General features: G+C 48.0%; 1 protein-coding gene across 4 annotated transcripts in view; it reads left to right on the top strand.

The window, feature by feature from the left end:
• LOC137424489 (cubilin-like) overlaps positions 1-12,835 on the top strand; it is a 425,110-nt gene that overhangs the window by 315,865 nt on the left and 96,410 nt on the right. For 3 of the 4 annotated variants that reach the window (XM_068111984.2, XM_068111983.2, XM_068111981.2), the window contains exons 1-2: positions 6,590-6,779; positions 9,541-9,571. The exons of the other annotated variant lie outside the window; for it this stretch is intronic. In XM_068111984.2, the coding sequence (XP_067968085.2) occupies positions 6,705-6,779; positions 9,541-9,571 (106 nt within the window). In that variant the 5' untranslated portion in view covers positions 6,590-6,704. Of the gene's footprint in view, positions 1-6,589; positions 6,780-9,540; positions 9,572-12,835 lie in introns of those variants that run through there. 4 annotated transcript variants of the gene reach the window in all.

Genomic DNA, 12,835 nt, shown 5'->3' with positions numbered 1-12,835 from the left:
GGCCTGAGACAAACCATGTTGAGATATGGGCACTGGTGCAAACATCTTGGCATTCTCCCGGAGAACCGACTGCTGACGGGCAGCGGACTTGGGGCTTGTGGCATGAGGCATGAACTCCCCGGGAACCTGCAGCGGCTGGCCATAAACGAGCTCCGCGGATGAGGACTGGAGGTCTTCCTTAGGGGCTGTCCTGAGGCCCAACATGACCCACAGGAGTCTGTCGGGCCAACTGTCATCCCGGAGGCTGGCCCTGAGAGCAGCTTTCATAGAGCGATGGAACCTCTCACACAATCCATTGGCCTGGGGATGATATGCAGTGTTGCGATGCCGCATTACCCCCAACCCCTGGGCAACAGCACCCCAGAGCTCTGAAGTGAACTGGGGCCCCCTGTCTGAAGAGATGTCCGAGGGGGCGCCAAAACGGGCAACCCAAGTGCCGATGAACACCCGGGCCACATCGGCGGACGTTGTAGATGTGAGCGGGACGGCCTCTGGCCACCAGGTGGTCCTATCGATCATCGTGAGGAGGTGGGTGAATCCCCGCGAGGGGGGGAGGGGCCCTACCAGGTCGACATTAACATGGTAAAAGCGTCTCTCGGGCACTGTGAATGGTGCAAATGGGGCCTGGGTATGGCGATGCACCTTTGAGCGTTGGCACTTGACGCAGGTGTTGGCCCAGTTGCGCACATCCTTCCTGAGCCCGTGCCAAACGAACTTTGCCGCCACCAACTTTTGCGACGCCTTCCTACCCGGGTGAGAAAGACCGTGGATGGCATCGAACACCAGCCGTCTCCAGCTGGTGGGTACAACGGGTCGAGGCTGTCCGAAAGATACGTCGCACAGTAGCGTGGTTCCTGTGTTCTTGAACGGCACATCAGACAGTCGAAGCCCCGTGACCACCGCCCTGCATCCCTGGACATCCGGGTCGGAGATCTGATCGGCCACCATGCGGGCGTAGTCGATGCCAAGGTGAACGCGCCAGCTATGGACCGGGGGAGACAATTGGCGACCTAATTATCCTTCCCAGCCTCCACTTTAGATGCCAGTGGGATGGCCCCACCCTCGTGATGCGGTGGCCGAGAAAGTCAATTGAGGCCACCCCGAACAAGCACACACACACATGGACGACGGCCGGGTTAATGATCAGGCCGTGCTGACTGAGGCGTTCAAAGAGCGCTCGGAGGTGAAGCATGTGCTCCATCCTGGAAGCGCTGGCGATGAGGATATCGTCCAGGTAGACGAACAGAAACGGCAAATCCCGCAACACGCTGTTCATCAGGCGCTGGAAAGCCTGGGTCGCATTCTTGAGCACAAAAGGTATACAGAGGAATTTGAAGAGCCCGAACGGTGTAATCACCGCGGTCTTAGGAACGTCCTGCAGCCGGACGGGGACCTGGTGGTAACCACGAACAAGGTCCACTTTAGAAAAAAAAACTTTACCAGCCAAGCGGGCAGAAAAATCCTGGATGTGCGGGATTGGGTAGCGGTCAGGGGTAGTGGCGTCGTTAAGACGGCGATAATCCCCGCACGGGCGCCAAGCACCACCCGGCTTTGGCGCAATGTGGAGAGGCGAGGAGCCCGGGTGTAGACAGGCGGGCCGGTGGTCGGAATGTGATGCTCCACCCCGTGCTTGACGGCAACGGCCAAAAAGGTGGGCCATGTAAGGGCCGGGAACTTGGTGAGGAGGCGGGCGAACTCATCAGAGGTCGAGAGCATGCACGCAAGCCTCGTCGAAGCGGACCTGCTCAGTGAGCATGGAAGAGAACTGAATGTCTCCGCATTAATGAGCCATCAATTTTTTAACATCCACCAATAGGCCGTTGGCGCAGAGGAAATCAGCGCCCAGTAAAGGGTTGGACACCCTCGCCGTGACAAAATCCCCTGTAAACTGCTGCCCGCCAAAGCACAGTGCCACGGTCCGTTTGCCAAAAGTCTGAATAGCACTGCCGTTGGCGGCTTCCAGGGCTGGGCCGTGACTCCCGGCCTCCCGGTCCAATGCCGACACAGGTAGAACGCTCACCTGGGCCCCTGTGTCGCAGAGGAAACGACGTCCGGAGTCGGTGTCCGAAATGAACAACAAACTGCCCGAACGGCCGACGCTCATGGCATTTAACGAGTGCCGGCCATCCCGTTTCCTGACTCGCTGAAGCTGCAGGGTGGCCGGCATGCCTTGGCCTTGGGCTCAAATCTTGCATGGTAAAAGCACAAGCCTGTGGCCTTCCGCCGCTGGGCCGTAATGGCGGCCGTGACGGTGTCCGTCAGCGGCGCAGGCTCGACGGGGCCGGGGTCCCATGCAGCTGCACTACATTTCTGTCTGGCGGTGAAAAACTTGTCTGCTTCCCTGGCCAGGGCGCGGAAATCCTTAACAGACGAGTTGGCCAGGGCTGTCCTGACCTGGCAGCTGTTGCAGGAACAGTTCTTTGAAGAGGAAACATGGTCGGTGGCTGACCAGGACAGACAACATGTGGTCCATAAGCTCCGACGGCTTGGAGTCACCCAGCCCGGGTAGAGAAAGTATCTGGCGGGCACGCTCGGCCTCAGTGAGCTCGAAGGTTACGAGCAGCAGCGCCTTTAGCGTCTCGTACTTGCGGCCCTTCGGAGGATCCTGGAGAAGGCTCACCACTCTGGTCGCAGTGGAGCCGCTGAGCGCAGACACGACATAATAATACTTTGTGTCGTCCGCAGAAATGCTCCGAATGGCGAATTGGGCCTCAGCTTGTGTGAACCAAACGGCAGCTTGTCGTTCCCAAAACACCGGCAGTTTAATCGAAACTGTGCTTGTCGCCATGTTCGTTTGAAGCTCCGAAAACGTTCGAGACTAAGACAGGGTCACCAATGTAGGAGTTGCGGACAGCGAGAGAGCGAGACACTTCGTGGCTTGGTCAAAACTCCTTTATTCCAACAGAACTAACTCGCTCATGCATCTTTTATAACACAAATCACTCTTAAGGGGGCGTGGCTCCAACAACCGAGCGCATGCCACGCCCATACCATCAATAGCCCCACTGGTCCCATGCCTGTGGATTATGTCCCAATGGGGTAACCCCCACAATGTAATGTAAACTATACAATTGTTTTGATAACGTTCCTCTATATAATAAGAATACAATTTAGATATTTGTAGCTAAATAATTTCATGAAGTATGATTTTTAATCCCACAAATAAACAACACATTTGACTGCCACAATTCCAACATCCATGATTGAAGCACAAGTTACAGAAGTTTGTATTTGCCTGTTGGTGTTCTCATCTGAACCCTTGGATCATAATACATGAAACCCAAATTCAAGTCCCTTCTGTTTATATGTGTTTGTCCTTTGTCTCCTAATATCCTCGTAATTCCTATAAAAGTAGATTGATGTTTACAGATGTCTGTCCTGCTTCTGATATCCGAACAAATTCCTGTTTCATCTCAAGATCAATGAAGAAATTGTTTTATTTTCAATAACACAATCAAGTTCTTTATTGATTAATCGATTCTTGCTTTGTGAATGAATTATAGCTCAGAGGGAGCACACTCACCTTTGCGCTGTCTGGGCTGAGTTCCATTTGCAGCTCAACTACAAACTACAATCCTGATAATTTGGAGGAAAGGTGTGATATCACGACATATTTTAGGAAGCAAATTAATGTGGATGTGTTTCCACTGGAATTTATTCACAACAAAAACAACAACATGCATTTTAAGGCCATTTTCCCTGCTAGAGCGGGGGTTAGCCTTGTGGTCCCCATGACAATCTTCTCCATTTTGCCCTATTTTCTGCATCTCCCCTTGTTAACCCCCTTGCCCGCATTTCTTCTTCCACCATCTTTAGCCAAGTCTTTCTCGGTCTTCCCCGTCCTCTACTTCCTTCTACATTAATTTCCATCACTCTTCTCAACCAGTCACTTTCAGCCTTCCTCAACACATGACCAAACCATCTCAACCTGTTTCTCTTCACAGCATCTATCACAGGTTTTATTCCCATCATCTTTGGCAATTCATCATTTTTCTTCCTCTCTCTCAACGATGCTCCACACATCCACCGAACCATTCGCATTTCCACCCTTTTCAGCCTTCGTTGCTGCTCTATGTTCATTACCCATGTCTCGCTCCCATAAATCATAACACTTCTCACACATGCAGCATACACCTTTCCCTTCAGCTTCAACGACACTCCCCTCCTCATCAGCACGCCACTCAGTTCCCGAAACTTCTTCCATGCACATCTCACTCTGGCAAACGTTCCCGAGTCTGATCCACCTTCTCCATTCAGCACGTCTCCAAGGTAGCAAAATGTTTTCACACCTTCCAGCTTCACGCCGTCTCCAAGATCCAACTCAACATTTCCTCCATCTCCAGCTCCCTCTGTGCACACCTTACATTTGAATGCAGCTGCCACACTGGTTAATGACCCTCTCAGACCACTACATTTTTGATGAACCCACTCAGCGCACATTGTACATTGAATGGAGTTCACTCCGATACCCTTCCTGCACAAAGCACACGGCCACTTCCCAGTTCTTTCCACCTCACCTCATGCTTTACCACTTGCCATTACCTTTGTCTTTCCGATATTCACCTTCAGACCTTTTGTCTCCATACATTCCTTCCACTTGTTCATCTTTTCCTTCAGTCCATCCATACTTTCCGCAATCAACACCAGATCATCTGCATACAACAACTCCCACGGTAAACCCTCCTTTACGTTCTGAGACAGCACCTCCATCACAGCTACAAATAGTAGTGGACTTAGTACCGACCCCTGATGCACTCCCACCTTCACCTCACACTCACCACTGTTTCCATCCTTCGTCCTTACAGCTGTGCGTGCTCTTTTGTACATTGCCATCACCACTCTGATCAACCATTTCAAAACTCCTAACTTCCTCAATGCCCATGTCACTACTTCGTGTGGAACCCTATCGAATGCTTTCTCCAGATCAACAAACCCAAGAAACAACTTCTTCCTCTTCTCCATGTACTTCTCCTGCAACTGCCTGACGATAACAAGCGCGTCTGTCGTTCCTCTTCCTGGCATAAATCCAAACTGCATTTCGTCAATCTTCACTTATTTCCTTGTCCTCCTCTCCAACACCCTTTCCAATACCTTCATTCCATGCTCCAACAACTTTATCGCTCGATATGAACCACAGTCCAGAGGGTCACCTTTTTTTTTATTTTTTTTTTTTTTTGTATACAAGATCGAGGCTCGTGAAAGAGCTAAGCAAGAACAGTGCAATATCTTTCCCCTTGTATAGAGGGATGAGAGTACTCAGTTCCCAAACCACTGGAATGCGGCCTTCTTTCACCACCAGATTACAGATCTCTGTCATTCTCTTCACACCCCAACTTCCTGCTGTCTTCAACATATCTCCCACAACTCCCGTCGGCCCTCCCGCTTTTCTACTCTTCATTGCTTTTATCGCTTCCTCAACTACCTTCACAGTTATCTTCTCTGCCGGTCGTAAAACTGGGTTACTCTCCATGTTGCCATCCCAATCATTCTCTGCATTCAACAGCATTTCCATATAGCTCTTCCATCTTCCTTTAATTCCATCTGGGTCCACAACGATTTGTCCCACTTCATCCTTCAAGCCACTCACCCCCATCACATCACACCTCTCTTTCGCTATCTGCTTTGCAATCCTGAATACATGAATACATGGCTCTCTGACCCTCTTCCGATTCCAAGCGTTCTCCAAACATTTTCCTACATGCCTCCTGCGGCTTTGCTACCTCTTTCTTTGCAGCCTTTTTGGCTACCTTATAACTTTCATGCTCTGCTTTTTCTACCCCCGTACCCTTCGCCTTCTGCCACTCCTTGAACTTCTTCCTCTTCTCGTCAATCCTCTTTCCAACTTCATCATCCCACCACCATGTTTCCAAGTGCCTCGGTGGTCCTTTTGTCCATCCACATACCTCACCAACGGCTCCCAACAGACTATCTTTCTTTGACATCCAACCACTTTCAAGCTCAACCACATCTTCCTCTACCCTACTCAACCTCTCTTTTAATTCCTCCCTTACTGTCACCTCTTTCAACCTCCACACCTTCATTCTCGGTTTGTACTTCACCCGCCGAGCTCTCCTCGCACCTTTCACCCTTATGTCGCAGACAACCAAGTGGTACTGTGAAACAGCCTCCTCCCCCGGGATCACCTTTGTGTCCCGCAGGTGCTCCCTGTCTCGCCTACGCACCATCAGGTAGTGAACGGTTGTCGTCGACCCACCTGACGTGTATGTAACAAGCTTATTATCCTCTTTCTGGAACTTAGTATTACAAATCAACAAATCAGCTCCATCAGCAAACTCCAAAATCCTTTCACCTTCTCCATTTCTGGAATTTATTCACAGATGTCTATAAATACAAGAACAGTGCATTTTGAAGAGTAGGACATGATATGCAGCACCCTGGCTATATTTGCAATACCTGTCGTGACAAAAGCAGAACTACACTGCCTGAAACTATTCTAACCTGCATACAGGTATTTGCAAAATGTGTAATGACTGTATTTGCATATACCTCTTGAATTGAAGCAAAACGCCCTGTTAGAAGTAAAACCCGCCTTGTGAGCTTAAAGGTTGAAATACCGTACTACTTGATTTGATTACTTATCTTGCTTCGTATCACAAGGCAAGGTTCACTGTGCCAAGTACTACCTTTTTTCTCACCTGCCGACACAGATATTTCTCATCTATCGGGTCTCCTTCACCTTCACGATGAAGCCCAAGGGACACAGAGAGTCGAGATTCCATGGCTCCATGCAGGGATTCCTGCGGCTTCTCCTGATCCAGGTTTGACCTTTTTAAAGAGTGTATTTTAAAGGGTACAAAGGGAATATAGTTCTTGTTCACCAACATTTATTTATTTGTCGGTACACAGTGGATGGGACATTTGAATTACTGGTGTAACTGAACTTGGATTTCTTCTTCTCATCTTATTCAATTTATCTTCTAATTGGTGACTGGATCTCTTTATACCGATCAGTTCATAAGAAGTTTTGGAATGAGTGCGTTTAAAGGATCCAGAATCGAGCTTTGATTTACGTCATACATCGCTAATAGTTGGTTTGATTTACGTCATATGTTGCTAATAGTTGGTGCCATCATCCTATGGATGGTGAATATACTTAGTCATTTTCATTTGAAAATGAGAAAATCTTTTCAGCTTTGACTCAATGGTAGAATATGAAAATTTGAGTGAAGAAACAAAACAAAATTTAAACAAAACAAGATGGTATTCATGGGATACTTAGGATAGGATACGCTGTGCGATCAACTTGGTGCGAGCCAACACTTGTTTTCTAACGGTTTTTTTTGATCCAATACCAGACCACGTGACCAGACGTGCCACGTGCCAGACCACGTGAGCGATTGGATCATAAATTCATATTTTCTAATATAATTGTTTCGTCGATCACGCTCAAGAAATTTCAAACTGATTAGATTAAGCATTGTCCTTTTCGAATTATGTCGTCATAATTAAGGCACCAATGATGTCGTCGTTAACAACACTTATTCCCCATGTGGAGTTCTTTACAATGAGCCAGCCATGTTTTAGTTTTTTCCATGGAGCGGTTTTGGAGAAATAAAGGTACAACCTTTTCGGTTTTTCCAAGATGGTACCACGTTCCTGTACTACGTTAGCTATGATGTCATAATTATCATCAAAATATTCTACAGGAGGAGGCACTCCTATGGTGAAAACTTTGTGTCCGTCAGACCAACAGTTGCAGAGAATTAATTTTTTTTATACTGATCAGCTGAAGCATTGTACTTGTTGAATTATGACATCATAATGAAGGCACCGATGACATCATCATTAACATATATTATTCCCCATAGGGAGTACTTCACAATGGGCCTTGTTTAAATTTTTTCCATTGAGCTGTTTCGGAGATATAGAGTAATAGAGGTGTAACGTTTTTCCAAGATGGCGTCCATACCACGTGACCTATGACATCATAATTACGAATAAAAAAGATTCTACAGGCGGAGGCGCTTCTATGGTAAAATTTCGTGTAAATCGAACCAACGGTTGCCGAGAAAATGAATTTTAAAAATGCAGACACACACGTACGTAACCGAATGCCGAACCCTGTTTTCGCTTCGCGAGCGCAGGGTAACAACGTTACGGAATAAACTAGGTGCGTTTGTCCTACCTGTTGCTAAATTGAGGTGAATGAACAATCTGCACACACATACAGACAAAATGAACAGACACATCATTCATGGACCAAATAAAGGTCCATGAATGATCTGCGTGTCGCCGAATCAAGGTTATTGAAATATCGGTTTGTTGACTAATCGAGGCCAATCAAAGATGTGATGCTTACTGAATCAAGGTTGATGAAAGATCCACTTGTTCACCAAATTGAGCTCAATGAAATATCTGCTTTTCACCATTTGAGGCCATTGAACGATCCACTTATTACCTAATTCAGACCAATGAAGTCTAAGATGCTAACGTTTACAGATACAGTAATACATATCATAACATGTTTACAGATACAGCACCGATTCGAGATTGATAAAATTCAATCTGACAGGGGAATTTCACCTCGAATTGAAGTTTCATTTAAAAATATGCCCCACAAGTCTTTTGCCAAATTGGATTTTTTTCGAGTTACGTCTATTTTCATTTTGGATTTCGCAAATTTTGTGAGTGCCAATGCAACACTTGGAAGCAGCAATTTATGCTTACATAAGATACATACATACATACACAAACACACATACATACATACAAACATACATACTACATATAACGCTTCATCAGTCAACTCTACTTGTCTGTTAACTCCTTTATACCAATGCTTCCCAATCATTTTAGATATGTGGATCCCTTCTGAACACCAAAGATTGCACACCACGACATACAACTGTCATAGTGACATGATATAATGGCAACATAGGGACACAGTAACATATAGGACTATTGTAGTCACAAATGACTATCAAAGTGACATGATGTCATACTGACACACGACGATCATAATGGCATGATAGCACACTAGCACAGTGACAGTGACATTCAACGATCAAAGTGATAAAATTGTGACACAAACAGAATGAACTTTGGCCATCCACGAACGGTTGCCTGTGACGTGCAGTGAGTGGTGTGTGTGTGTGATGTACTTAGACAGTGCAGGGTGTCTATTGTTACCCCCCCCCTCCCCACCCCCCCACCCTTCGTTCCCCACACCGTGGACCCTTGCCGAGACGTCGGAGTCCACAGACCACACTTTGGAACCATTACTTTCTATCTCCATAAAAGGTTTCCATGCAAAGCAGCGACTGGCGTCAGGTTTTTAAATATTTTTATATCACACGAACCTCTTGTATGTTAAAAAAGGCAATAGCAAAAAAAAAAAAAACCTTTTGCGGAGAACAAATGGATTAAAAGAAAATGCATTATAGATTGCATACTATGGAACTAAATGTTTATCATAGTTTGTTGAAATTATAAAATGAGTGAAGTATATTTCATTTTTATAATATAGCATTGTTTTCAAATGTGCATTTTAAAAATCGAATATTTCATTATTTTTTTCAGATCACTGTATTTTTTGCTGCCTCCTCTGCCCGTAAGTGAATTTAAACTTTTGTTCGTTTCCAGTAAACTATTGCTTGATGTTTCATTTCTGGTTTAGAAACTCAGTCACTGCACGCGCATCATTGAATGTGCAGGAAATTTGTAGCTTTTTAAAACAAGTCCTTGGGAATTGAATCTACTATAAATGGAGGTGTGTGTGTGCGTGCGCGTGTGTGCGTGTGCGTGTGCGTGCGTGTGTGTGTGTGTGTGTGCGTGCGTGTGTTATACTTTTTGACGTCAATTAATTAAGTACTATTCCAATGTACCTTTTAACCCTTTAGACTGCTGAGACCCCTTAGACTTTGGAAGACCCTTTAACACAGATGACCCAGATGTTCTTTAAGACCTAGATCCCCCAAAAGTCCCTGAAGACGCCAAAGTACCCGAGGACCCAAAAGACACAAAGGTCCCCAAGGACCCAAAAAGTCCTTGATAACCCAAAGGTCCCTGATGACCCAAGTCACCCAAAAGTCCCCAAGCACCCAAAAGTCCTTGATGACCCAATAGACCCAGATGCCCCAAAAGTCCCCGAAGACCCAAAAGACCCCCGAGGACCCAAAACACCCAGATGATCCAAAAGTCCTTGATGCCCCAAAATACCCAGATTACCCAAAAGTCCACAAGGACCAAAAAGTCCCCAAGGAACCAAAAAGTCCTTGATGACCCAAAAGTTCGTAAGGATCACCCAAAAGTCCCCAAGGACCCAAAAGTTATTGATGATCCAAAAGACCCACATTACCCAAAAGTCCCCGAGGACCCAAAATACTTGACCCAAAACACCCAGATGACCCAAAAGTCCTTCATGACCCAAAATATCCAGATCACCCAAAAGTCCCCGAAGAGCCAAAAGTTCCCGAAGATCCAAAAGCTCCCAAAATACCCAGATAACCAAAAAGTCCAGATGAACCAAAAGTACCCCAAAAAACAGGTTGATCCAAAAGTCCCCAAGGACCAAAACGACCCAGATGACCCTGATGACTCAAAAGTTCCCAAAGATCCAAAAGTCCCAAATTAAAATTTGGTCCAATGGACCAATGGGCCCCTTAGTTCAATAAGTTTTGAACTGACATTTAGTGATCCTTTCATCTTTGTTTTGGCATACTGCATCGCCTGGAGTGGTCAATGGTCAATTAATTAATGTTTAAATATGAAGATCTTAGTTTCCTTATGTCTATGCCCTCTTACCTATGGCTACTGCGATTGGGGATTTGGGAGAGGAATGTGAAAGCAGGGGGTGCGGGAGGGGGGGGGGGGGGGGGGGAGAAGGAAAATTGTTATTTAAAAAAAATTAAAAATTATGCCAGACACCCTCAGTACACCACTGGTGAGCAAGTCTATAAAGTTTGTACTGCAACATTTGCAAATCAGTAGTAGAACATCATCTACTCAAATATTACAATAATTATTCAGACGTTGTATTTCTCAGCTGGGCCTCTCTCAATGGCAATGACTGGAGTTTTACTTGGTGCAGAATCCTTTGTTATAATTTGTTTCCCCAGTTGAATATTTACAGATACTCTCTGAGAGCGTGTTCTCTCATGCTCAACCGAGGCCATCGTAGTTTGGCAAGGCCACGCCCTTCTCCACGCCAACTCGATCAACCCTGAACCTTGCTATGCGCATGCGCAGATAAGAAAGCATGTCGTGTACAGTGTGTTTGACGAACGTCTTTCTGATGATTTATAGTGATGTATTTTATGTGTGCGCATGCGCAGATAAGAAAGCATGTCATGTGTACAGTGTGCTTGACTAACGTCCTTCTGATGATTTATAGTGATGTATTTTATGTATGCGCATGCGCAGATAAGAAAGCATGTCATGTGTACAGTGTGCTTGACTAACGTCTTTCTGATGATTTATAGTGATGTAGCGGTTGCCGCTGAACATACACAATCGCCTTACACCTGCCGAGGACGCAACTATGGAGCGATCGCTGTGCCGGGCTCGCCCAGACCGCCCGGAGACGCTCAGTCTCGCCTTTCCTGGGCATGCCCGGACTCGCCTTTCCCGGGCTCGCCCGGCCCGTCCGGCGACACCCAGTCTCGCCGTTCCCGGGCATGTCCAGGCACGCCCGGCGCGTCCGGCGACACCCAGTCTCGCCGTTCCCGGGCATGTCCAGACTCGCCCAGGTCTCCCGGACATGCCCAGTCGCGCCTTTTAAGGACAAACGCTCCAGCATGAGATATTCGAGTGCTTGTATATAATGCTGCCCGATAAACGGGCTTTTCAGTTTACCCGAGTTGATTTGATGGAATAAAGAAACTCGGACGAATTCCAGCTTTTTGTCGCGTCCATTCTTTCGATTCGAGTTGGAGCACAGCTCCTTCATTGGTGACCTACCGACATGGACACGGCAGTTGCCCTCAAACTGCCTACCTTCTGGGAGGCTCACGCGGCGGTTTGGTTCGCCCAGGCGGACTCCCAGTTCGCCCTGCGAGGCATCACCGCCGAGGACACCCGCTTCCATCATGTGGTAGCAGCACTCGGCTCAGCCACCGCGGCCCGTGCCCTCAGCCTCCTCCAGCACCCGCCAGCCACTGACAAGTACGGCGTGATCAAGAAGCTCCTCCTTGACGCTTTAGCCCTCTCATCGGCGGAACGCGCACGGCACCTGCTCGACCTGCCCGAGCTCGGCGACACACGCGCATCCGAGCGAATGGATTACATGCTCTCGTTGCTCGGGGAGCACGCCCCGGATTTTCTTTTTCAAGAGCTGTTCCTCCGTCAGCTGCCTAGCCAGGTACGCTTCGCCCTGTCAAGCATGCAGATCACGGATCCCCGCGCCCTCACCAGGGAAGCCGACAAGATCTCCTCGGCAGGCCAACGCATCGGGGCAGCGACCTGGAGCCCGCCGCCATCCGAAGCAATGCCCATGGTGCCCGAGCACCCGGCACGGTCGGCGGCTGAACTGCCGGCGCAATTGGCGGCCGCTACGCCGCGCCGACCGCCTCCAACACGACGACCGGGGCCTCCACCTGACCAGGCATGGTCTTACTACCATGCCAGGTTTGGACAAAAGGCCTGGACATGCCGACCCCCGTGCACTTTCGGCAAGTCGGGAAACGACCGGGCCGGCGTTCATTACCAGCCATGAGCGCCGGCCACACGGGCAACTTACTTTTTATCAGGGACAAAGCGTCCGGACGGCACTTCCTGTGTGACACCGGCACCCAACTGAGCGTCATACCCGCCTCCGATCAGGACAGGCAGTCTGCGGTTTGCGGCCCCTCCTTGGTGGCGGCCAACGGATCGGCCA

This window comes from Myxine glutinosa, chromosome 4, assembly GCF_964187855.1.
Source record: "Myxine glutinosa chromosome 4, kmMyxGlut1.1, whole genome shotgun sequence".
NCBI classification, from domain to species: domain Eukaryota; kingdom Metazoa; phylum Chordata; class Myxini; order Myxiniformes; family Myxinidae; genus Myxine; species Myxine glutinosa.
The sequence above is the reverse complement of the archived record's forward strand: the minus strand, read 5'-3'. Positions and strand labels throughout refer to the sequence as shown.